The 24,328-nt window shown below is 41.0% G+C and overlaps 2 protein-coding genes across 3 annotated transcripts in view; one reads left to right on the forward strand and one right to left on the reverse strand.

Annotated features, from left to right (window-relative positions):
• Positions 1-368: 368 nt before the first annotated feature.
• Positions 369-5,489, reverse strand: klhl38a (kelch-like family member 38a). Its single transcript, XM_030740964.1, has 4 exons — positions 5,391-5,489; positions 1,291-2,647; positions 1,102-1,207; positions 369-719 (listed from the first exon to the last, which is right to left on the reverse strand). Exons 2-4 carry the CDS (start codon positions 2,644-2,646, stop codon positions 430-432), a joined length of 1,752 nt encoding a protein of 583 aa, XP_030596824.1. The 5' UTR covers position 2,647; positions 5,391-5,489; the 3' UTR covers positions 369-429.
• A 4,240-nt stretch (positions 5,490-9,729) lies between these two features.
• fam91a1 (family with sequence similarity 91 member A1) overlaps positions 9,730-24,328 on the forward strand; it is a 30,349-nt gene continuing 15,750 nt past the window's right edge. Inside the window, exons 1-12 of one of the 2 annotated variants that reach the window (XM_030741551.1) lie at positions 9,730-10,001; positions 11,149-11,233; positions 12,079-12,230; positions 14,364-14,421; positions 17,104-17,171; positions 17,783-17,896; positions 18,662-18,752; positions 19,174-19,236; positions 20,927-21,033; positions 21,168-21,206; positions 23,850-23,962; positions 24,215-24,324. In XM_030741551.1, coding sequence (XP_030597411.1) covers positions 9,930-10,001; positions 11,149-11,233; positions 12,079-12,230; positions 14,364-14,421; positions 17,104-17,171; positions 17,783-17,896; positions 18,662-18,752; positions 19,174-19,236; positions 20,927-21,033; positions 21,168-21,206; positions 23,850-23,962; positions 24,215-24,324 — 1,072 coding nt within the window. In that variant the 5' untranslated portion in view covers positions 9,730-9,929. The remainder of the gene's footprint in view (positions 10,002-11,148; positions 11,234-12,078; positions 12,231-14,363; positions 14,422-17,103; positions 17,172-17,782; positions 17,897-18,661; positions 18,753-19,173; positions 19,237-20,926; positions 21,034-21,167; positions 21,207-23,849; positions 23,963-24,214; positions 24,325-24,328) is intronic. The other variant, XM_030741550.1, reaches the window with a different exon arrangement.

The raw sequence follows: 24,328 nt of genomic DNA on the forward strand, positions 1-24,328 counted from the left end.
ACTGTTACAAAAAGTTAAAGGCAGCTGTCATGTAGAGTGACAGGCTGTTTTTAAATATCTGGGAAAATACAGTATTAACACTTTTAGTTTGCCTTAAACAAGTGTAGCCATCTGTGGAAAGAGCTTTTAAAGAGCTGTTTGGATAACACATGTGTGTCTGAGCACCTGCCTCTTCATCATTTCTGGGGTTTTGAGTTCACTTCCACCCCAGATGCTTAGAAATGACACCTCTGCATGCCAGCTGAGCTCTTCTATGATTCAGATGAAAGTCAGCCCGGCCTTACATGCCGCTGTGTTGTGGCACAGACTAAGCTGCGTGAAGGAATGCTGTCACTCTGACATGGTTTCCCATTTCTGTTAGAAGCCAATAAATAGTGGCAAAGGCCAGGTGAAGAACACAAGAAAAGCAAGTGCTGACTAGATGATGGTTCATGGTGGGTTGGGTCTGTTGGACACGCAGACTAGTGGGAGAGAACCGTGATCAAACAGCTTGTACGGCAGAGAACCTTTAGAGGTCCAAACGTCTGTTTTTGGGTCGTAGCACTCGAAGCAGTCCGAGTCCTCGATGACATCGTGGGCATTCAGGATGCGTCCACCGGTGACATAGATCTTGTTGTTGATCACTGTAGCACTGTGATGCATTCTTCGCTCCTTCAGGTTCTCACACTTGAAGAATTTGTTGGCTTTGGTGTCGTAGGCAATCATTCGTCTGGTGTACCCTGGAAATAAGATGTTCATTAAGTTATTGTACTATACATGAAGTCAGCAAATCTCCTAAAAAAACACCAAAGTCAACCAATCAGGTGCTGTCTGCCCAGTCAAATATAGCTAATTCTAACATGTCTGTCAAAAAATTTTTTTTAAATGAGCAGCGTTGCACTGAATGTTGTTCACTTTAGCTTGTGCCCAATTGCACTGTGGCTGGAAATTATCACTAGAACACTTATCTGCAGCTGCAAATTACAGTTGGGGAAAAATGTGCTTTTTCTTCCCATTTGCCAAATGATATTAGGTCGTATTTTAGTGTAAAACAACTGCTGGGAAGGACAATTTTCAAAGTTTCTTTGACAATTCCTTTTCCAAATAAAAATGTGTGCTCACCTCCGATGATGTAGATCTTGTCATCTATGACAGCGGCAGGAGCACAAACATTCTTCACTGTCCTTGTCTCTAGCCTGGACCACAGATTGCGAGAGATGTGATACACCTGTTCCACAGCACAAACATCATCAATCTTTTTTCTTTTTCCTGGAACATCACAGACTGTCATTCACTGAAAGTCTTCCCTACCTGAATCAGCCTGACTGGGTTCTGCATGGCATCCTCCCCTCCAAAAACATAGATCTTCTGATCACTGGCTGCAACGGCCGGATGAAGCACAGCTGTGGGCATTGGTGCCATAGCCTCCCATTGATTAAACATACTGTTATATCTTTCTACCGACTGAGATATGCGCTTGTCTACACCGATGCCTCCTAACACAAAAATAAAGTGCAGATAGGACACACTTTGGTGGGCGTACCGTGGCTCCAGCATGGGCTCAGCTGTCCTCCACTGGTTAGTTTTAAGGGAAAGTGTGTAAACTGTGGCACTGACTGAGCTGTCGCCTGATGTCATGCAGAGGCTGAGTCCACCAAGCACATAGAGGATGCTGTGAATGCACACGTATGCAGCTTTGTAGAGGCGCAGCGGGAGCTTGGCCAACCACTGCCAACGTTGAGTTCTTTCATCATATAGTAACGCTTCTCGTGAAGTTTGTTCATTGTTTTTGCGTCCTCCAACTACCACCAGTGTTTCTCTACAGGTGTAACGTCTTGGCGTGGTCCACAGTGGTTTCAGCTCACGGCTACACTTGGCACTGACTGTAAGCATAAGGCGGCGGACTGACTCGATTATCTCAGTACAAAGGCTGGAGCTCTGCACCAGTGGATCATTGGCAATGAATTGGAAGAGGTAAGTTGGATGGATGTAACGCAGACGGACTTTCTTGAAGAGATCGTGGATCGCACCCCGTCTTGAGAACGGGTCATGGTGGATCCACGCCAGGAGGGTCTCAAACACTTGCTCCTCCTCTGCGCAAAGTCGGTCATCTTCTAGGTAACACATGAGCTCTGGGAGCGACAACTCACAGAAATCTTCTGTAGCAGCTACGTCAGAGAAACACCTCACGGCCATCTCCTTCGCCCTCTCCTTCAAGCTCTCACAGTGAAGGATCTCAGACAGCCGGATCATGCTCAGACAGTTTTCTGGGCTCAGCTGCTCCTGGAGGAACATGGAGCAGGCCTCAAAGAGACTTCCATAGTGAAGCATGGATGCTGCCTGCATCAGTGGGAGCACAATCTCCATGGTGATAGTGATGCAGCCTGTGTAGACATAGTCCACAATGCCAATGAGCACATTTGAAGGGATTCCCTTCAGATTCACACGGGCCTGACTGCTTTCTAGAAAGTTACTGCAGAACATGGCACGAAAGTACGGGCTGCTGGACACCAGGACGTTCCTGTGGCAGGGGATCTCCTGGTGTTCAGTGCAGAGCAGGACGTCTGTCAGAATGCGCTCCTGACGGAGGATGTTGAGCTTTGCAAGTAGGTGAGAGGGAAGTTCAGAGTCTTTGAAAGAGAAAACATCTTGTGGTCTGCTGGCCATTCTATAGAAGAGAGAAAAAGGGAGGAAATCATTTTATAATTGATGTCATTATTTTTGTTTTCTAGTGGGAAAAAATGAATGACTACGTATCCTGATGGTGTGATTATACTAAAGATACCCTTTTTTTATACTTGAAAATGCATATACAAATACTCTACTTTCAATAAATAATAGTGATGACAACATTTTTCATGAAAAGTTCATTTATTTGCTTAGAATGTTTCTAAACTGCATCATCTACCTCCATCTCATCCTATCCCTAGCATTCGCCTCTGTAACACCAACCCACTGCATGTCCTCCTTCACTACATCATGAATCTCCTCTGTGGTCTTCCTCCTGCCTGGCAGCTCCATATTAAAATCCTTTTCCCAATATATCCACTATCCCTCCTCTGCATATATCCAAACCATCGCAGCCTTGCAACTTTGTCAAATCGGCTCAATCTGAGCTGCTCCTCTGATGTACTCATTTCTAATCCATCCTGGTCACTCCCAATGAACATCTTAACATCTTCAACTTTGCTGCCTCCAGCTCTGCCTTCTGTCTTTCTATTAGTGCCAAAGTCTTCAAACCATACATCATAGCAGGTCTAACTACCATCTTGGAAATCTTCTCTTTCACTCTTGCTGCTATCCTTCTGTCACAAATCATCCACGACATTCGTGTCCACCTGCTCCACCCTGCCTGCGCTCTCTTCTTCACTTCTCTTGTGCACTGTCAGTTGCTTTGGATGGTTGACCCGAGGTTTAAACTTATCTGCCCTCACTACCTCTGCTCCTTTGCAGCTTCACTGTTACACCTGTCTCTCTCTCATTCACACACATGTATTCTGTTTTGCTTCTACTAAATTTCATTCCCCTTCTCTCCAGTGCATGCCTCCACCTGTCCATGCCCTCTTCCATCTGCTCCCTGCTCTCACTACAGATCACAATGTCTTCTGCAAACATCATTGTCCACGGAGACTTCTGCCTGACCTCATCAATCAACCATCTATCATTTCCATCACCATTGCAAAAAAAGAAAGGGCTCAGAGTAGATCTTTCATGTGATCTCACCCCCACCTTGACCCCATCTGTAACTCCTAATGCACACCTCACCACTGTCTCGCTGTCCTCACACATGTCCTGCACCACCCTCACATACTTCTCTGGCACTCCTGACTTCCTCATGCTGTACTACAGTTACTCTCCTGGCACCCTATCATGCTTTCTCTAGATCCACAAAAACACAGTGCAGCTCCTTCTGGCCTTCTCCATCAACACTTTTAACACAAATATCACAACTGGCATGAAGCCATCCCCCTGTGGTTACTAATGTTCTGCAGATCACTATTGTTTTTGAAAATGGGTATCAGTACGCTTCTTCTCCATTCCTCAGGCATCCTCTCACTTTCCAAGACTGTGTTAAACAGTCTGTGCAAAAAGTCCCCTGCCCTCTCTCTTAGACATCTCCAGACCTCCACAGGTATATCGTCTGAACGAACTGCCTTTCCACTCTTCATCCTCTTCATGGCTGCTCTCATTTCCTCCTTACTGACCCTCTGCACTTCCTGCTTCACCAACTGTTCTTCACGCGTCCTCCTGTCTCTCATTTTCTTCATCAGTTTCTCAAAGAACTCCTTCCATCATTTAGTTTCACAAGTATTATTTAAATAAATCTGTATTCACAGCACTTAATCATGCATGCTAGGAAAACTGTTTGATCTGGTTCACAACAAAGCCTTTCACTTATTCATCTACTCTCAAACTCTTAAAACTCCCACGCAGCAGCTGTCCTTAATGTGAATGACTGACTCACAGATTTCTATTCCAAACCCTGTCTAAATTATCTTGCTACATCATGTGCCATTAGGCTACATTTCAATAATCAAGCTGCCCATCATCACTAACATTAACAGAACCATATCAGCAGACCATCTGTGTTTGTCTCACCATCCCTTTAAATTTCTCTCTCTGAACCGGCCTCACAGTGTCTCTTGTTATTTTCTATATGTTATATTTTCCCTATACAATATTCTTTCTCTTTATTAGTCCCAGTCTGTCTCTCCCTGGTTGGAGGGTTTATGATGATCCTATTGTTTAAAGAGCATGAATTTCATTGGGCTATTAGCAACATTAAGTCTTCAAATCATCCCTGTGCCAGCTACTGATTTACTCCCACTTACAGGGCCCAGCCTGTCAGATATATTTAGACCACTAATCGTTATTGTATATTATTAAATGCCAATGGCTGTGAGTGGCATTTCACAACTGGCAGTTTTACTTCAGATCTCAGACAGGAGCTGCTAATGGATACACAGAACCTCTTACAAGATTAGAAAATTAAATTGGATCTGAATTTAAAAATAACCACCTGCACCTTAATCACTTAGTCATCAGTGATGGTTTTGTAACTTAATCATGTATGCAACTTAAGTTATTACACTTTTTAGAGACTGATTATGATTTGACTTTTTGGAAAGCCTATCCAGTCTGAATAAAGAAATTTGATGAGACAAAATGTAGCCCAAACTCACTGTAATCACTCTCATTTCTTTAAACTCCTGATAAATAATAAAAGAGGAAAAGGTTTAAGTAGACAATATACTTTCTTAACTGATAGCTGTGCTAACATACAAAATAAACTGCACATTTAAGCATTTAATAATACGGCTGGAGTTAAACTGAGGAGTTTGAGACAAATGACTGTCTGAATAAAATGTTGCCAGTTCATCAGCAGGATCTGTGATTAGGACAGCCCTTACCTGCCCTAGGAGGACCAATATTATCCAAAATATCTTGTCAGTCTGGTAAGAAAAAAAAAGATCAGTTCCAGATGAAAGAGGATTTAAACATTATCCAGAGAGAAAATGACTAGTGACTCAGGGAAGGGTTTCCAGTTAGGCGCTGTGGAGATTGCCATGAGGCCACTGTGTACATTCCTGCAGCTAAGAATAGTATCCTGGGCCACTGTGACTCCAGCCGGGCCTCTCATGTGACACAGCGCTGTTTGGTACCCAGCTGCAAGCTTAACAGCTCTGCCAGGGTCCAGTGGAGGGAGTGTTTACAATAGCCGCGGGAAGGAGAATCATCACAGGGTCCTGACTCAGCCATCATTCCCACCCAGGCTGGTGTTTAATCAAAGTGTCCCTGAGCTGCTAAACCTTGTCCATCTTCTAGCGCAGTCCAAGTTCATCTCTCCCCCTCCTCCAGCCCCTTCCTAATGTGTGCAAACCAGGATGTACGTAAATATAGAACAGCGCTGATGGGCCAGTTTGATCAGGAGAAACAGCTGTAAGAACTGAGCTCAGTTTTCAAGGTGTGGTGGAGTTTCTGTTCTGTGGAGATGCCCTCTGTTACTGTTAATCACCTGTCTGACACTTAACTTGTTGCACTGTGTGTGTGTCACATTGCCAAGTAACATCCACTGTGGCATGACATGTCTTTGTAAAGCAATCTAGTTTTTGATTCTGTTTTAGTCTGCATAATAAAATCTCAATATAATACACAATATCTCTGTTTCTTTGTTCACAAAGTCCTCCTACACCGTTAGGTGTACTTGGCGCACAGTTACTCCTCAGACCCCTGGAGGTTCTTATCTATAACAGATATCATAATGTCATCCAGTTACCTAGCAACCACATAAGCAACTGACTAAAATGACCTGGTTTTAGCAATTATGCACCTATAACATCTTATAAAAGCATCATATCATTTTTATTTCACATCAGTAACATCTAATTTAATCCACAAGAGTTAAATTATGCATAATATATTATGATGCCATCATGTTGCCTGGCAGTCATCTAGCAACAGGCTAAAATGACCTGTTTTTAACCTATATACACCTGGAGCACTTCATGAACGCATCCTGTTGTGTTAATTTCATGACAGCAATGTCTTATTTATATACACAAAAGTTGAATTATACATGCCTGGCAACCACTCAGCAATGGAGTTCAATGGCTCATTCTCAGCATATAAACTTCTAGCACCCCTGGTTTTTAAAAAACTTTTCTCAGTGACTAAGTATATAAGTTTCAAAACAGTATGAACAGAACAACCAATATGGGCATTTACTAGTTTAAAAAATACACCACATTCAAAGGTTGTAATAGACTATAAAGAGGTGTTTAGTTGATAGCAGGCTGTAGTTTTAAATGTTGAGGCCTGGACCTCAGTGCATTAGCAGGAGGGGAGTTAATGGTGAGGCTCATGTTAATAAAGATACAATTACAAGCAGTTTATTAGTTAATCATTTTTTGTGACTCCCCCGTGTTACTCTAACAATGATAAGTACTGTCTCTAGAGGAATTACATGATCAGTATACAGAGAACAGCTATTGCAAGAATTGAACTGAAAAGGATATGGATTTATTACTTTAAATTATTTTATTAATAAAACAAGCCACCAGTGTGGTGGGAATACACTATGTCAAATGTAGACAAAGTTGTTTCAAGCACTTTCATTTTTGTTTCCTTTCATTTTTTTATTGTTTGTATGAAACCCACAAAGAAGAGTAAACCTCAGTGCCACAGAAGCGCCGGTGACCTATTCACTGTTCACAAAGGAAAAAAGTCCACTGCAGCTCACTGTAGTAATCAGGTTTGGTATTTGTTTTAAGGTGAGTCATTGTTTGCTGCTGCATGGCTACAGTAGCTCATACTTAAGCTTCCCCCAACTATCCAATCCCACTTTAATTCCTGGACATAAAAGCCTCGAGACTATAGAGACTTTTGAAGGTGTTTAAAAAAAAATTTTTTTTTAAAGTTATACTTGATTTTTTTTTAAACACAGGGTTCTTTCACCTCTAGGCTTCTCATCAGTGTAGAAAGAAAGTGTGCTCACAGCTTTTATATCATAAAAGCCTTTGATGAAGTGTTTCACAAGTGAACAACACTTTATTTTAAGAGATAAGCCAAAAAAAAAAAAAAATGCTGGGGAACACTGTTAGAGGAATAAGCAGCAGAGATTTCATTTTTTTCAGATATTAGAGATAAGAATAAATCAGGACAGAAACTGTTGTACTATTTTTTGAAGTCAGTCTTAATAATTTAATGTTTCCTCTTTTCAGAGACATTTAACCTTAACAGATAATGTAAGAAAAATTACATTATTTATAAAGCATAATGTCATGAAACTTCTCGATCTGCAGCCTCTCTCTGCACTCCATGCAGCTTGTCTGCCAGGCAGATGAATTACTGTCATGTATGCTTAGCGGCATATGACAGGGAACTGAAGTTACATATAGCCAGATTGAATGACATAACTGCAAGAAAGTGAGCTGTCAGCAAGCCAGATATCATGACACAAAAGCAGAAGCAGCTTTGGTGGACTTTGTTGCAGTGAAATCCTACACTGGTATCCAGTCACTCAGTGACAGCTTCATGCTTACGGGTCAGACTCCTGTAAGGGCAAAAATATAAATATGACAGAAAACAACTCATAAAAAAGAGAAGTGATTTTCTACTTCTATTTAATCATACTGCCTTCAAATCTCACTTTTTTTTTTGTTTCTGCTGCTGAATAATGATTTTATGGTGTGAAAACAGGATAAAGACAAATTAGGGGGCCCAAAAAAAAAAAAGAGCTCAGGTAACAGAAGTATTTGAATAAATTATTTGTTCTTTGCAGTTTTATGTTTTGGCTGATTTTTTTTTCTTTTTGGAATCACAAATTTAGTCACAATATGATACTATTACAAGATGTTGCCCAGAAGTTGGGGTGGCTGTGGCTCAAGTGGTAGAGCCACTGACCTACCAGTTGGGAGGTTGGTGGCTCAGCCCCCAGTTCCTCCAGTTTTGCATCCATGTGAATGTGAGTGTATGTATGTGTGTGAATGTTATGTAAAAAGAGCTTAGGCATAGATGAAAGGGCTGTGTGAATGTGTGTGTGTGTGATTAGGTGAATGAGGCTTGTAGTGGAAAGTGCTTTGAGTATTCAAATTGAGTAGGAAAGGCGCCAGTTCATTTATCAATAACAACAGTATCATAAGACAGTGATACTCAATACAGTGCAGGACAGTCATCTACTGTATGTCACATCAAAATATCAATGTAACCTGTGTTTGTGTGTATTACCATTATTGTTACATTCAATAATGTCTCAGTTCAATAAATAAGCCCTCTTTGCCCCCCTCCACCCCTTTGCAAGCTAGTCTGCTAAATTTACCTATACTCTACCTTCATTGATTTCATAATCATCAGGAAGTCAAGTTGATTTAGTGGCCAAACATGTTTTAATAAAAAAATATTGATATTTGATGTTGGTGTATAGCTACAGCTCAGAAAGAGGAAACAATAAGCCATTGCTGTATAAATATTTTGTCCCACACTAACTGCAAATAATCACAGTGTGAGTGTGAAAATGAGTTTATAGCTCACAGACATATACAATATTTACCCCAGCCTGAGCATGATTCCAAAAACCTGCAGTGCCCTACAGGTTTAGAATATTCCTTAGACCTTTTCCCCAAACAAAAGGATATATTTCCTGCAGTGTTGGCGTTATGGTTGGGACCCAGGGGGGTGCAGGCCTGTCCAAAAAGGTCACTGTATCCCCTCAGCTGAATTCTATTAACAATGAAACATATGATTTGGTAATGACAATGTTAAATGTTACTGTAGTAACAACCAAGCCCTTGTTGATTATTAGGTTAATAGTAGTTTAGAGAATCTGCATCAATCGTAGCAGCATGACTGAGGAGGACACTGATTTTGGAGCACAATGGGCCTGTATGCAAGTCGGCTACACTTCATATATGTCTCTTTGGAGCTAAAAATGGTGACAATCAACTTGTGAGGTTGTCTAAAGCATGATCCAGCTTGCCCCCTGCCCGTCCAGCCTGTCACACCGGCCCCGACTTTCTATTTCTAAATGTTGATGTCTTCATTAGAAATGAATGGGCGCTGCTGGGAGCCGCAGACAGGCTGTGGTTGTAGAAAATGCCCTATAAAAATCTGCCTCCTGCAATAATAAACACGTTTAAGATAAACCATTACTAAAGACAGGGATAAGCTCCCCTCTACAGCTCCATTCAGGTCCGCGGTCCACTCCTCAACAGGAAGTGACGAAAGTAGCCACGAGCGTGACGAACGGCTCTTTCGAAAATACAACAAGGAAGTTACGGTTTATTGTGAAGGAAAATAACCGCTGGAGAAAATCTCTCGTCAAACCGGGGGGGTCCCTTCGCTCGGTTAGTTGGGTGTCGGGTGGGGGGGGACGAGGTCACCGTGGACTTTCCCGAGAGCTCGTTTCCGATTGTCTCGAGGAATTCTGTTTGTAGCCAGCTAGCTAGCTAGCGATGAACACGGACGTGGAATTTCACATCAGGCAGAATTACCCGTGGAACAAGCTCCCTGCTAACGTCAAACAGGTACCGTGTCTTAAACGTTTCCTCGGGGCGCGGAGAGAGGGGGACACCGCGGTGTCCCGGGGAGGGAGCCTGTCAATGTCACGGTGGTGCTCTCTGTCACACTGGCAGCTGCCACTGTCGCACTGCTCGCTCCCCGTCCTCTGCAGGGGTTTCACCGTTCCTGGAGCCATAGCTGACCATCATTATACTACAGCTATTGAAGCTACACTGGAATCACATGACATATTGTTTGATTGGTGGGGGTGGGGGGCGCCACATGATTTTAGCCCGTGATTGTCACCTGCGGGTACCGCATTTACGCCGTTGTGCACAGTACGTTTTATGCTTGTGGAATGTGCTGTTACAGTTAGTCATTATTTCGCATAAATCTCCCCCTTCACCCCTCCTGTGCCACTTCGCCAACATGTCTCGGTGAAGAGGAGGTGGGTGGATGAGTTGCTGCATCCTTATGCACCCTCAGAAAAGTTGGATTACTCATCAGAAACAGTGAAACTCCGAGGGCCCCTGGTGTACACATCATTCCTGAGGTGTACCAAGTGGTTTTGAAATTTTTAGGAATATACCAAGTTTTCTCTCTTAAAATAGATTCCGATACCAAACCAGGCTTATCCATCACTTTGGTGTTGCTTTTCCTTGAATTTAAAATCTCTGTGCCCAGTTTTTCTATATAAGTTAACATGAAACCAGAGGCTGCAGTGGCACTAAAAACTATCTGTAACTGATGGGAAACAGTGGATTTCACTACACTGTTCAGTGAGGATTGGCCGTGTCATTGTCATTGCTGATATGTACCAACCAGTCCAGTACCAACCAGTGTATTGGACGCATCAGTAACTAGAAGTATGCTGTAGGTATGCATCATTAAAACACAAAATCACAGTATTAAGGTGCTTTTTGCTTTATTACCTGACTTTTAGCCTGTGTCAAATTCAGATCCCTTATTGTATTTTTGCAATTAATATGTTTACACGTTACTCAATGTGTTAAGCTGTATGACGAGACATCTACAGTAAGACAAGAAAATGGTCCAGTATAGAATAATATTTCACAGCCAGTTGGAAGAAACAGGGATTAAGAGAACCCCTTTTTGGTTTGACCCCCTGACACATTAGTGTGGTCTCACCTGCGTGCTTTCTTTTCTCTGCAGAGTTTGGGGAACTCTCAGCGTGAGTATGAGAAGCAAGTGCTCCTGTACAGCATCCGCAACCAGCTGCGATTCCGCAATAACCTAGGTGAGCAATATTATCCCACACACCAGTGGTAAACATACAGGGTAAGATGCATGACAGACAGTATTAACATTGTGATTAATAAACGCAGTCACTTAGGAATTTTGGTAAAATTATGCATGTATTAAAATTTTAAAACTGTCCTAATAACAATGGATTCCTTAATTGTTAAATATAATTAAACTGAATGTATTTAAACTGGACTCACCTACTTTTATGGAGGTGCAAAATCCAAGGAAAGGATGGGCTCTGCTTTATAAGACAATTCAAAATGAGTGCATTCAGAGCAAAACTGAATGCATCACAATAATTGTTTAATCTTGATGATCTTGTTTTACATAATTCCTGGAAGCCAAAATGAACAAAAAATAAAATCTGATCAGTTGCCCAGCACTACAGGATTTTTGGGACTGCACCATACTAGCTTGCAAACAAACATATTCTATTGCAATTAGACTTCTGATTTTATAGAAGTCCATGGGAAAATGGCCCTAAGCACCCTTGCTCTGTGACCTCAGTAAATACACCATTGATGGAATTATATTTTCAGTGTCTACTTTCAAATCAATAAAACATGATGTTCATTTTATAAATTATGGCCATTATTAGAATCAGCACAGCACATTATCCGTCATATTTGTCCTGAAAAAAATAATATATCACTGAAAATGCCTGTGAATAATCATCCAGTAAAGAAGTACCTCTATATTAACATACATTATGTATTAAATCGTGTCATGTTCCTTGTTGCCTTGATGGCCTGGGATCAGTTCGTCTTTTTTAAACATGTATTGATTCAAGTCTAGAGTGATAGTTTCTACACTCTGCTGTTTGTGTTTTCTGAGCAGTGCGCCATGTGAGGAAGGATGAGCGCAAATATTACGAGGAGCTTCTGAAGTACAGCCGGGACCACCTGATGCTGTACCCCTACCACCTGTCTGACATCATGGTCAAAGGGCTACGAGTCACTCCGTTCTCTTATTACATAGGAATCATGGAGGTAAGCAACTCGTGCTGCATTGCCGACTGGAAAGGCGAAGCATGAACTTCTGTCCCGTTATCATAATCTCTGTGAACAGCCTGTCATACACCTGAACATCTGTTGTTCAGTCAGTTCCCATTGCTTTTAAAACAATGGGGAAGGTAAACTCAGAGGAACAGAGCAGGCGTCCTTATTGTTCAGCAGCAAAGAGTTTCTAATTGGTCTGGAAACATCTGGTCTCTGTTAATTTAAAATGAACAATGTCTTCAGTTTTTGGGATCCCTTTAAATCACTGCATGAACCGCAGGTTAGGACAAAACAAGGAATCCAAGAGACCTGTACAAGTAGAGGGATCTGAGTGTTTCACAACTCCCTGCTGTTTAGTACAATGTGTTTTTGTTACATGAACAGTAGGAGTATGCAGCATTGTTTAGTACACCTGAGTTGGTCTGCTGGATGATTTTGTTCAGTATGTGTAAAGGATGAACGGGTGCATCGTCATTGGCTAGAATGATTGTATGTTGGTTCATTTGAAACTTAAAGGTAAGACTGAGGATGTCCGTAAGGCATTGTGTAGCTTTAGAGAAGAATGTGTCATTTTTCTCATGTTTCCCAGATTTGGCATCAGTCAGGCACTAGGTGTCAGTCAGCATCTAGTAAAGCTTTGTCTACCAGCTCAGGGAGACACAGAGGATTGATCCCAGGACAAATACACCCAGGAAAAATCTTTGCTGTTTGCTCTGCAGTCAGTTTGGGGTCTGCCTGCATGGCCGCTCACGCTCACCAATAAAGCACAGCCTGTTGTTTGAGGCTGGGACAGTGAACTGGTCGGTCAGGAGACTTTGATTAGCAGGGTTCTCCTTGACTTTTTGACATTTTCATTTAGATGATCAAGACTGAGCCATTGTATTCACAGGGCTGCAGAGGGAAAATACTTCGATTTATTCTGTTTTGTTGCAGACTGCATAAAAGTTGTAATTTCTTTACACAGGGTTCGTGGGGGGGCTGGAAATCCTTGAAAATGCATGGATTTTAATATTGTCCTTTCAAGGTTTGAAAAGTGCTTGAATATTGGATATAGTGCTTGAAACTGCTTGAAATTGTAACTGCTTTAAAAAAAAAAAAAAAAAACAACAAAAAACTATCTGAATACTTTGCTTATGAGACGGAGAAAGAAAATGAGTCAGACAGTCTAAAATGAAAATTTTTCCATCTGGGCCTGGCCTGCACGTCTGCATGTGACCCGTCAGTCTGTTTGTGACCCCGCCCCTCCCCCAAAATGAGTTCTACCATAGACATATATATATATATATATATATATATATATATATATATATATATATATATATATATATATATATATATATATATATCTGAATTCTACGCTCGTGAAGAAACTGACTTTTCACCGTTTGGGTGGAGCCTAATATGATTGATCATTTTGATGGACAGTTCAGGTTACTGTGTTAGACCGAGTTACACCGTGGTAGCAGCATAAGAGCTGTTTTAAACCGGATTTGCTCACAATCTGGAGAATAAAGTTTCCCCAATTAACTATCAGTAGTACTTTTCTGTCAAGTGACTGATGGCATAATACCATCTTTTTAATGTGTTTAAAAAATGCGAAATAATTTTGAGTATGTATGTATCCCAATGTTAAAGTGCTAGAAAATCTTGAATTTGATCCTGGAAAAGGTGTATGAACCCTGTTTACAGAACACCCTCAGATGTATTTCCATTACCACAACTCTGCATGCAGATACTAACTGCCACATTTGATAGTTCCACATTTAGCGTACTTCCCATTTCATAGGACTGATGTGACTAAGGTGCCCAGTGCTATTTTACCTAACCCAAAAATAAGAGCTCAGGTTATTTTTCAGCTCACTGAGAAATAACCTGCATGCTAAACCAAACTTGACTGAGCTTTAATTGTGACCACTAAATTGCCAAAGGCTATGTCATATTCTGATAATCCGTCTTAAGCACTTAATGAAAACTCAGAGTTGAAATTAGCACGGCTGCTCAGATCTGCTAATCCTGTTATTAATCAGAGACAGGGGACGTAGACAGGGGAGAACAAAATTAGTTTAATTCTTCTTTTTCTCCTTTCTCCCCTCTCTCTCTTGCTCTTTTTCTTTGCACCTCCAGGATATTATGAACAGTGAGAAGAGTTATGACTCCTTGCCGAACTTCACTGCAGCTGACTGTGAGTTTTTTTTTTTTGTCTTCCACATTTTTGAAATGGCTTGACTGAGATTCTGTTTGCCTCCCACGGTTATTCTCTATGTCTCTGTGATTCCCCATCTTTCCCCAGCTCTTTCTTTATTGTTTTTTTTTTTTTTGCATATTGATTGGATGCACAATCATTATTAAGAGATCCAGATTTTGTGAAGATGAGGGGTGAGAATGAGGGTCAGGAGGTCATTGGAGAGGCACTTCAAGCTTCTTTAAAGAGCCCTCTGTGTTACTTGACTTTTCTTTGTTATATTGTTAGTGAACATCAGTTCCTTCGTACTTGTGTGTACTACCTGTATCGAAACGAAATCTTATTAATTTCTTACGTGATTGACAGAAAGTTAATCAGCAGCTATTTTGATATTAAGTTAATTATGTAATTTCTTCTGGCAAACATTCATTTGTTTCAGCTTCTCAGCATGTCCTGATTTCCTGCTTTTATTAATTAAAAACTGAATATATTTTTATTTTCTGTCATTTTTCACACCAAGCAGTTAATCAGGAGAAATAACTGGCAGTTTATTTTACACAATTTGTACTTTTTTTTCTTTTTAGGGAGGCAGCTTTTCTAACACATCACATTTGAAAGATAAATTAAAGCAACTTGTCAAAAACGTTTCTCATAAAAATCTGGCTTTTTTGAAAATTGATGATAAAGATGAAGATTGGCATCCTGGCTTTTAGGCACGATTAGCATATGTTGTTTGTCTCTGTATAATTTTCTTGACATATGCATGCTTTTCTTTTCTATGTGTTTTTGGTGTGTTTTGGTTCTTGTGTATTGGAGTCTTAAGGCTTCTTAGTAAACCTACTGCTAACTCTCTCCAAGCACAAACCTTGTTGTGGTTTTGTTGTATTATGACAGAAATGCTTTTGTAACCCATTTATTGAATTCAACAATAAATCTAAATAATCGCTTTGTGTTTCCATAATCAAACCAGAGCACTGCCAAGGGGTTTTAATTGGCTGGTGTACATGTCATTTAATTGTAATGAAAATTGATTTTCCCCCTAAAAACTGGCCTCATTATTGAGGGTGTGCGTTCCTCCGAAATTACTGCAAAACCCGAATAAAATAAGTTGGAAGTCATGGGAAGTGGTTGCGATCTTTGACATTTTGTTGTCGGTTGAAACGGGCTTTGGCGTTGGCTTGTGAGTGACCGAGTCCTGGCAGTGCAGGACCTTCATGCTGTGGAGACAGAAGGCTGCCAGCAGGCTGTCGTAGCCGTACTCGAAGGGGCCTCACTCCACTAATCTCACTGGATGAGCTCTGGAAGTGTGTCATGCAGAAGTGGGTGGTTGGAGAGGCAGAGAGAGTGCGTGTGAGAGAGTGTTTTACGTGGGTGGATGTTTGTGTGTTGTGTCTGTGCCTCGGTGAAGCAGCAGGGTGCGTGTGTAGGATTCTGCGACCGCCTCCCCTTACTCGTTCCTGTTTGCATTGGCATTGGCACCTGTCCCAGCACATTTTGCTCTGCCCCTTCCGAGTCAGTGCAGCACAGGGGAGACGAGGGGACAAGGTGGGATTTTGAGACACATTTGAGATATATTTTAGTATAATATGAAACTTTTTGCTGTATGGCCCAGAATATTCTGAGATTCAGAAAATATGTGTTTAATTAGAAATAAACATGCACGAACACACTCACTCTTATTATCACCAGATCCCTATCTGAATGTTTGGATGGATGCTTTTGTGTGTGTGTATGTGTGTGTGTCAGGCGATTGTCTCAGAAGGTGTGTGGGTATTTGTTTGGACTTGGACAAACTTTGAATGAACTTTGTGAAGGTTTTTTGCTGAAATAACTTCTACAGAATGAAGTTGGGAAAAATACTAAAAAGGCACTTAATTCTCAAACTCTGCTTCTTACTGTAATTCTTAGCACAATCACAAGAAGCCAGATTGAATATTGCAGCTGGCCTGCACGCAGATTAGATTGGACAAAAGTACTGGGCCACCTACACAGTACACCTACAGGCCATGGAAACCCATGCCACGGAGCCCCTGGTGCACAGTTTTTGTGCTGATGTTGGTGTCAGAGGTGGTTTGGAGCTCTGCAGTTATTGAGTCAGCAGAGTGTTGGTGACTTTATCGCACCGTGCGCCTCAGCACTTGGTGACCCTGCGCTGTAGCAGCTTTTTGTGGTCTCCCGCTTTGTGGCTTAGTTGCTGCGGTTCCTAAACACTTCCAGTTTGCAATAATACCAGATACAGTTGATTTCCTGGAATATCAAAGAGGGTATAATTTGTTGTAATGATGCAATCCCATTATAATACCACACACAAACTCAGCCAGCCAGTATTAGAATGACCCATTCTTTCCCAAACCCTCGATGAGATAAGATGCCTTTATGGTCACTGTATACAGAGATACAGTGAAATAGCAGATACTCATAACAACAAAAATCACATTACATATATCCAGTTATATGCACGAACAATTTCAGCCAATCATAAAAAAACCATAGAACACAGGTAGACATGCAAAGGCGGACTCCGTGGCTCAATGGTTGATTTTGTACACCTGTGGCAACTGGACTGAAACACACTGAATTCAAAGATTAAGAGGTGTGGCCTAATACTTTTGTACATATTGTGTATTTGCTTTGGTTTGTCAATTACAAGTTGACTTTCTCATGTTTCCATCCGTTCCACAGGTCTCAGGCTGCTTGGCATTGGGAGAAACCAGTACATTGACCTGATGAACCAGTGCAGGTCCTCCAAAGTAAGACGTGTTTAATGTCTTTCAGGGTGTTTTCACACCTGTAGTGTTTAGTTCATTTAAATCGAACTCTGGGTGGTTTTCCTCCTTGGTGCGGTTCACGTATGCAGGTGTGAACATGGTAATCGCACTCGGGTGTGGGCCAAAACAACCGCACCGAGACCCTTTGGAGGAGGGGGTCTTGGTCTTGTAATGTGGTTTGTAGTGATGCTCTTGGAGTTTGCTTGAGTTGGTTCTGTGGGAAAAGAAAAACAACCCATGGGAAAAAGCTACAAGTTTACAAACTCATCAACTGATTTGGACCAGAGTAAATGAATCATAGGTGTGAAAATGCCATTAGAAATTGATCATAAGAGTGGAATAGATTGTATTTAATGTTCAAGATCTTCACATTTTAATTGTCTTTCAAACTGCAGTATAAAGTTTAAAAACGTCCTCCTAGATGTAAGAATAACTGCTGTAATATTAAACAGTTTGCCCATGAGGATGTAAGTGGATATTTCTTTAATTCATCCATCTGATGCTCTTTAGTTAGAATATTAATACTATTAACTGTTCTCACTTCACCTGCTCGTGGCTGTGGCCTTTTTAATTGCCTTTGTCTCCACCTTCAGAAATTCTTCCGCAGGAAAACAGCGCGGGACCTACTGCCGGCCAAACCAGTGGAGATCTCCGTGGAGCCGTGGTGGGTGATGCAGACAGGCTCCATCACTGAGGATGACATAAGGGTGGGACAGAACTTTGACTCTTTTCTTTTTCATGTTTTTATTTAAGTTAAAACATGTACAATAAGGCCCTGCCATTCTTTTTAGAAAGCCCAGTCAAGATCTTTACAGCTGTACAGAATAAATACAGTCAGGGGAGACAAAGGTCCAAAGAAACTAGAGTGAACATAGACTGCAGGGAGGGTGAGAAAGAGACAGAACACCACAAAGCTTGGATCCTCATGTGTATAAGAGGCAACAACAAGGTTAGAGAGATTAAGTGGTTTTAGGGAAGTTTAGCATGAGTGTGTCTGTTTAGATGTTTGTCATAAGAAGGGTCACATATCCATGTGATGTAGTCAGTAAAGAAGAAGGAATAAAATGAAATGAATGAAGTGAAAACAAAGAATGACCTGCATATTTTTTTAACCTAAAAAATAAAGAATAATTCTTTCTGGTGCTTTTTTTTTTTTTTTTTTTTTTTTAAATTCTGAACTTTCATTGAAATTCATGCATGTTACTCACTAAGCTACAACTGAGCCCCTGCACTGCATGTGGAGTTTCACCTAAAAATAGAAAAAAACTTATCAAGTTCCTAACAGTTCCTCTTCCACAAGAAGAGTGAAGAAACAGTCAAGAAATCGACACGCAATATGTAGATGGATTCATTTTCCTGGAGGCGAGATAGTTGCTTTTTTTTTTTTCTTTCTTTCAATAAAACCCCTTTTTTGAAGCAAGTACTGGGATACAGGTATACTAATGTCATCTGTTTACTAAATCAACTTACAGATCTGTTCTCCAGCTGAGAAGAAAGCCATTGATAAGATGATAGATTCTGGTCCTCAGCTGGCTGGATCCATGGAGTACAACGTAGTGTTAAGTGAGCATCATACTCTGTTTTATTTGCACATGTTTAACCATAAATTGGATAGCAAAGCTTTAAATCTATACTAAGAACAGGTCTTTCTTCAGTGTGTTGGACTGATTTTCAGAGGTGAAGCACGGGGACTAAAGTTGTGTCCATGCAGCTTAGATGTTAATTAGAGATCAGCTTGATATTGATGAGCCTCTACACAGCTGAGTGGGAACAAACAGAATAAAATACATGGAGACTCAGAGCAATCTGAATGCATGTAGATGTTCAGATGAGATTTTTATTGGGTTGAAGTTTTTCCAGCATGCTATCATTCTACTCTGATTAAGCGCAGTAACTGCACAGGTTCTGTCAAAAATATTAGTTTTCTCAGCATGGAAACACCAACTGCAATTATATTAGCAGATTATTGTTTTTTCTGCTGCAGGCTTGTACAACCGGGGCCTCATCTACTTGGATGTACCCATATCTGATGACAGCTGCATCTCAGGTACACGTTTGTGTGTAAACATCCCTCCTGTTATCCTCTGCTAAGAAATTTTGCTGACATAATAGTGTCTGTACATAAATTAAATGTGGAAAGCTAAACAAGCATTATGGAAATGGACTTGCACTGATCTGAAATCATGTATAATAAGGCCATTACAGATACAGTATTGTGCAAAAGCCACCCCTAATTTCTTTCTATTTGGTCTTGTGCAATAGTTCTCCAGGTTTTCTGAAGGTCTTTTAAAGTTTTTCTTTGGAAATTGGCTGCTTTTTCAGTGCAGTCCTTGTAGCTGACCATTTTCAGAGGAATGTTTTGTTTGCTGATTTATGAATCCTTCAACCACAAAAAGGCATCTGACTCACAGGATGAACTGGTGTTGTGTCTACACATAGCACACAACTTAGCAAAGAACCAATTTTAAATTGTATCTTTTGGCATTTTGCTACAAGCGGCCTGTCACAAAAACATTTAATTTGTTCCCATTTCTAGTGTGAGTTGAATCTATGAAAAATTCCAAAGATAACAGTTTGACCAGCATAAAATAGTGTCTTTGCACTAACAAGGTGATTCCCAAAGAGCTATTAGCCAAAAAGTTGTCATATCTCAGCATGGTGTGCAGTGTGTCCTTAGAAAAATTGAGGAAACAGGACAAGTGGAAGACAAAAAAAAAGAAGTGGCAGACTTCTGAAAGTCATGTCCTTTAGAACTAGAAAAAATCCAGCAAAGACCTGACACAGAACCTGAGAGCTGTATCTAGACCTTCAGTTGATCCATCTACTGTTCACTGAAGCCAATTCAGTGGAAGGGTGGCTGTCAAGAAGCCATTCTTAAGGAAGGGAAACAGGAAGAAAAGGCTGAGGTATGCCAAATTACACAAGAACTAGACTGAAAATCAGTGGCAGCAGATCTGATGGAGTGATGAATCCAAATTTAACATTTCTGGTTCAAATCTTCATCAGTGTATATGGAGGAGGTCAAAAGAGAGGGAAAACAATGAGTGTCTACAGCTGTGAAACATGGTTGAGACTCTGTCATGGTTTGGGGCTGCATTTCAGCCGGTGGTGTTGGGGTTCTTGTCAAAATTGATGGAATTATGAACGTAAAAAAGTACCATCAGATTTTGATCCACCATGCAATACCATCTGTCTGATTGGCAGCAGCTTCATTTTTCAGGATCCCAAACACACTGCCAATACAGTAAAAGCATAGCTGGATAGAAAAAACACACAATGGAACACTATCAGTCATGGATTGACTTCCCCAGAGCCCAGACCTCAACATTATTGAAGCAGTGTGGGATCATCTTGACAGAGAATAGAACAAAAGGCAGCCAACATCCAAAGGAAAGCTCTGAAAGTCCTTCAAGAAGCCTGGAGGACTTTTCCTGAAGACCACTTAAAGAAATCACAAGAAAGCTGCCTCAGAGAGTTCAGGCTGTGTCATACCAAATATTGACTTTCAAGAGTGTTAGAATTGTACAAACTCTGTTTTTGCCTTATATACTGTATTTCCATGTATGTTAGCACGTTTCAATAAATTTCTCCACCTATTTCCGATTTTTTTTTTTAAAGCAAAAATAAGTAAAGGGTGGCTTGAGACTTTTGCACATGACTGTACAGTATTTATAAAAGAAGTCAGAGGAAACCGTTCTGCATTTGAAGTGTTGGTGGTCACTGTTTGTGTCTTTCAGTGCCCCCACTTGAAGGATTTGTCATGAACCGGGTGCAGGGTGATTACTTTGAAACGCTTCTATACAAAATCTTTGTGTCCATCGATGAGCAGACAAACGTAGCAGAGGTAGGCTTTAGAAAAGTTTCATTATCCTCTGGCTGCTGCGATCCTAGTATGAGAGTGTTTGTTTATTGATCACCATTTCAATCAAAACACTTTTTTCTCCCCTCTCTTATCCTACTCCCCTCTGCACCTCCCAGCTGGCAAATGTGTTGGAGATTGACTTGGACTTAGTGAAGGTAGGTATCCGTTTGTTCTAATGCAATATATAAACTGAAGTGCGGTTTTTCACAAGAAAATGGGGAAACATTAGATCTGGGAAATATGTTTTCAAAATTTTTACAGAAAAATGCAGAAGTATTTTTTGTGGTTCCACTGTTGCTTTAGTAGAAATTTGTTAGATGTAGTTCTTGCTTCTCTGTGTGTGAGGACACATGGTATAGTAGCATTTAGACTGAAGGAAGGGAAGGGAGCAGCTTTTTTTTGCTGTATTGTTTTGAAAAATAGGATTAAGTTTTTCAAGGACATGATATTGTTAAATGTGGGTCATGGCATTTTGTCTGATAAACAGCTATCACATCATGTTTTTTTTTTTCTTGGCATTTCAGAGCCTAACTCTGTGGAAAGAAAGCTTTGATAATATGTAGCCAAGTGAGGAGACATTTCAGCACAATTTAGCTGCTTCGTTTTGGATACACGCTCACCCAGACGTATACCAGAGAGGCAGACTGTGACACGATTAGATCCATCATGACCCATGACTCCACCAGAGGGCCGGACGGCATCATTCCAGCTGAATTGGTGCTCTGGTTTGACCCGGTCCCCCCCCAAGTTTCCTATTCAGTTTCTATCAGGCACGGCGCTAAACTCAGTCACAGTGTTGTGACCTTCAGTGTGGAGAGCTCCACTCCATCATCCCTCGGCCGTATCTCATTCGTGCAACTGAAAAGCAGTACTTAGGAGAAGTGGTTTGAAGGCAGTGGTTAAAGTGAGCCTCCAGCAGAAAGCCTGTAGCTTCAGAGATGATTGAAATGTCTGAGAGGTCTCTGTGCAGAAACTTTTCCCATCCCGACTTGAGTTGAACTTTCTCTTGTGTAATAACTGCTTCGTGACCTGAGTCATTTGAAAGAAACTTCCTCCCAGTGCTTCTTTTGATATGATAAGAGGATGACTAGTTGACCTCAGCTTGCACCTCTCGGTTGTAAAGATGTGGAATGCAATCAAGCTCACTGTACACTGTAAGATTTAACAGCATGGCAAGTTGATGACTATAGAAATGAAGGAAATGATAAAAAGGCCAGACAGCTGTACAGTATTACCTTTCTTTTTTATTCAGTTTTTGAGACCGGTTGAGTCAGCAGGCAGTAATTGCTTTTTTTTTTTTTTTTTTTATTTATTAGATCCTGCTGGGCATTAAAAGAGCATCATCCAAGAGAGTATTCAGATAGCTTTTAGTCACTTTAAGACTCTCACAAGGCATTTCAAATCTTCTTATAGCCATTCAAACTAAGGGGGTTGTTTTTTGGGCCACATTGTTACAACATCCATCCATCTTTGACATCGTCTGGGTAGCACTGAAACAGTTAACTTTTTTTTTTTTTTTTGACAATACAGTGTTTTGTTCTTTTCAGGATTTTTAGTTTAGGAAGCAGAGAAATTACTTGTTTGCTCCTTGTTGATGTTGGTGTAAATTAAAATATTCAGCTAACAAATGCTTTAAAGATTTGTAATACATGTGGGCAAATGCTTAAACCTTGACAGCGTAATTTGAGTTACATTTCCTACAGCAGGCTGGAGTTCTGCACTAGAAAAGAAAATTCAGTCACGAAAATGTAAGCAGTAAAGTTGTCATCGGAGATTGCACCATCACACATGCAGGAAGAAATGTATCCCAAAAGAGAGAGATAAAAATACCAAATTTTCTGGTGATGGTCTCAAGACATTTTAGAGTAAAATCTGTAACCCACTTTTCCTTTTTCATTACCTTGTTATTGCACTCTCTCTTTCTCCCTATGTTGTGTAACTGCTTGTCTAAGAGAGTGACAGGCTGATATACACTCAACAACCACTTTATTAGGTACACCTTGGTAGTAGTGGGTGGGACTCCTTTAGCTTTCAGAACTGCCTTAATGGTCATAAAGGGATGCACATAGTCAGCTGCAATACTTAGGCAGGCTGTGGCATTTAAATTAGGCGCAGTTGGTACTAAGGTGCTCAAAGTATGCCAAGAAAATACCCCCCCACCACCAGCCTGAACTACTGAAACATGGGAGGATGGATCCATGCTTTTGTGTTGTTTACACCAAATTCTGACCCTACCATCTGAATGTTGCCGAACAAATAGAGACTCATCAGAGCAGGCAACATTTTTCCAATCTTTATTTTATTGTTCTTGTCTGACAGGAGTGGTGCCCGTGGTGGTCTTCCGCTGCTTTGATGTGTTGTGTATTTGACAGTGTAATTTCAGAGATGCTTGGTTGTAACAAGCAGTTATTTGATTTACTGGCATCAACAGCAAATTTCCACCCAGAGAACTGCCCCTCACTTTTTTTTTTGTGTCATCCTCTGTAAACTCTACAGATGTTTGTGTGGGGAAAATCCCAGTAGATCAGCAGTTGAAATGCTCAGACCAGCTCGTCTGACACCAACACCCATGCCATGTTCAAGCACTTAAATCACCTTTCTTCCCCATTCTGATGCTCAGTTTGAACTTCTGCAGGTCTAAATGCATTGAGTTGCTGCCATGTGATTAGATATTTGCATTAACGAGCAGTTCGTCAGGTGTACCTAATAAAGTGGGTGGTGAGTGTGTAGGTATGTTATTTGTGGGATCCTATTATTCTGGGATATCATTTGATTGTGCTTCTCCTGTGTTTTATCAGAATGCAGTGTCCATGTACTGTCGTCTCGGCTTCGCTGTAAAGAAAGGTCAGGTGTTCAGCTCAGACCAGCTCCACCCCACCTGGAAGAACGCCCCATCTGTTAACAGACTCAAGTATGTGTTGGCTGTCCAAAAGCTGTCAGACAGTGAAACTCCATCTGAAACTGCACACTGAAAATATTTTAAGTAAACCTTTAAGCGTTTGAGACTCCAAAACCCATCACACACCAACATTATTCTTATAAAATTCAATCCACTAAATGTATAATGAGTTTTATTTCCTCCAGCTTCAGGACATGACAAACTACTGCACTTGTTTAATTGTGTGGCAATAGTGACAGTGCCCCTTTGTGCACTCTGTTGCAGGAGCACAATGGACCCCCAGAAGATGCTGCTGTCCTGGGAGCAGGGCAGTCCTGTCATGGAGGGAGGCTCCTCAGCCACAGACACAGACACCACTAGCCTGGAAGACCAAGGTCT

Source organism: Archocentrus centrarchus, chromosome 11 (genome assembly GCF_007364275.1).
Source record: "Archocentrus centrarchus isolate MPI-CPG fArcCen1 chromosome 11, fArcCen1, whole genome shotgun sequence".
Lineage (NCBI taxonomy): Eukaryota > Metazoa > Chordata > Actinopteri > Cichliformes > Cichlidae > Archocentrus > Archocentrus centrarchus.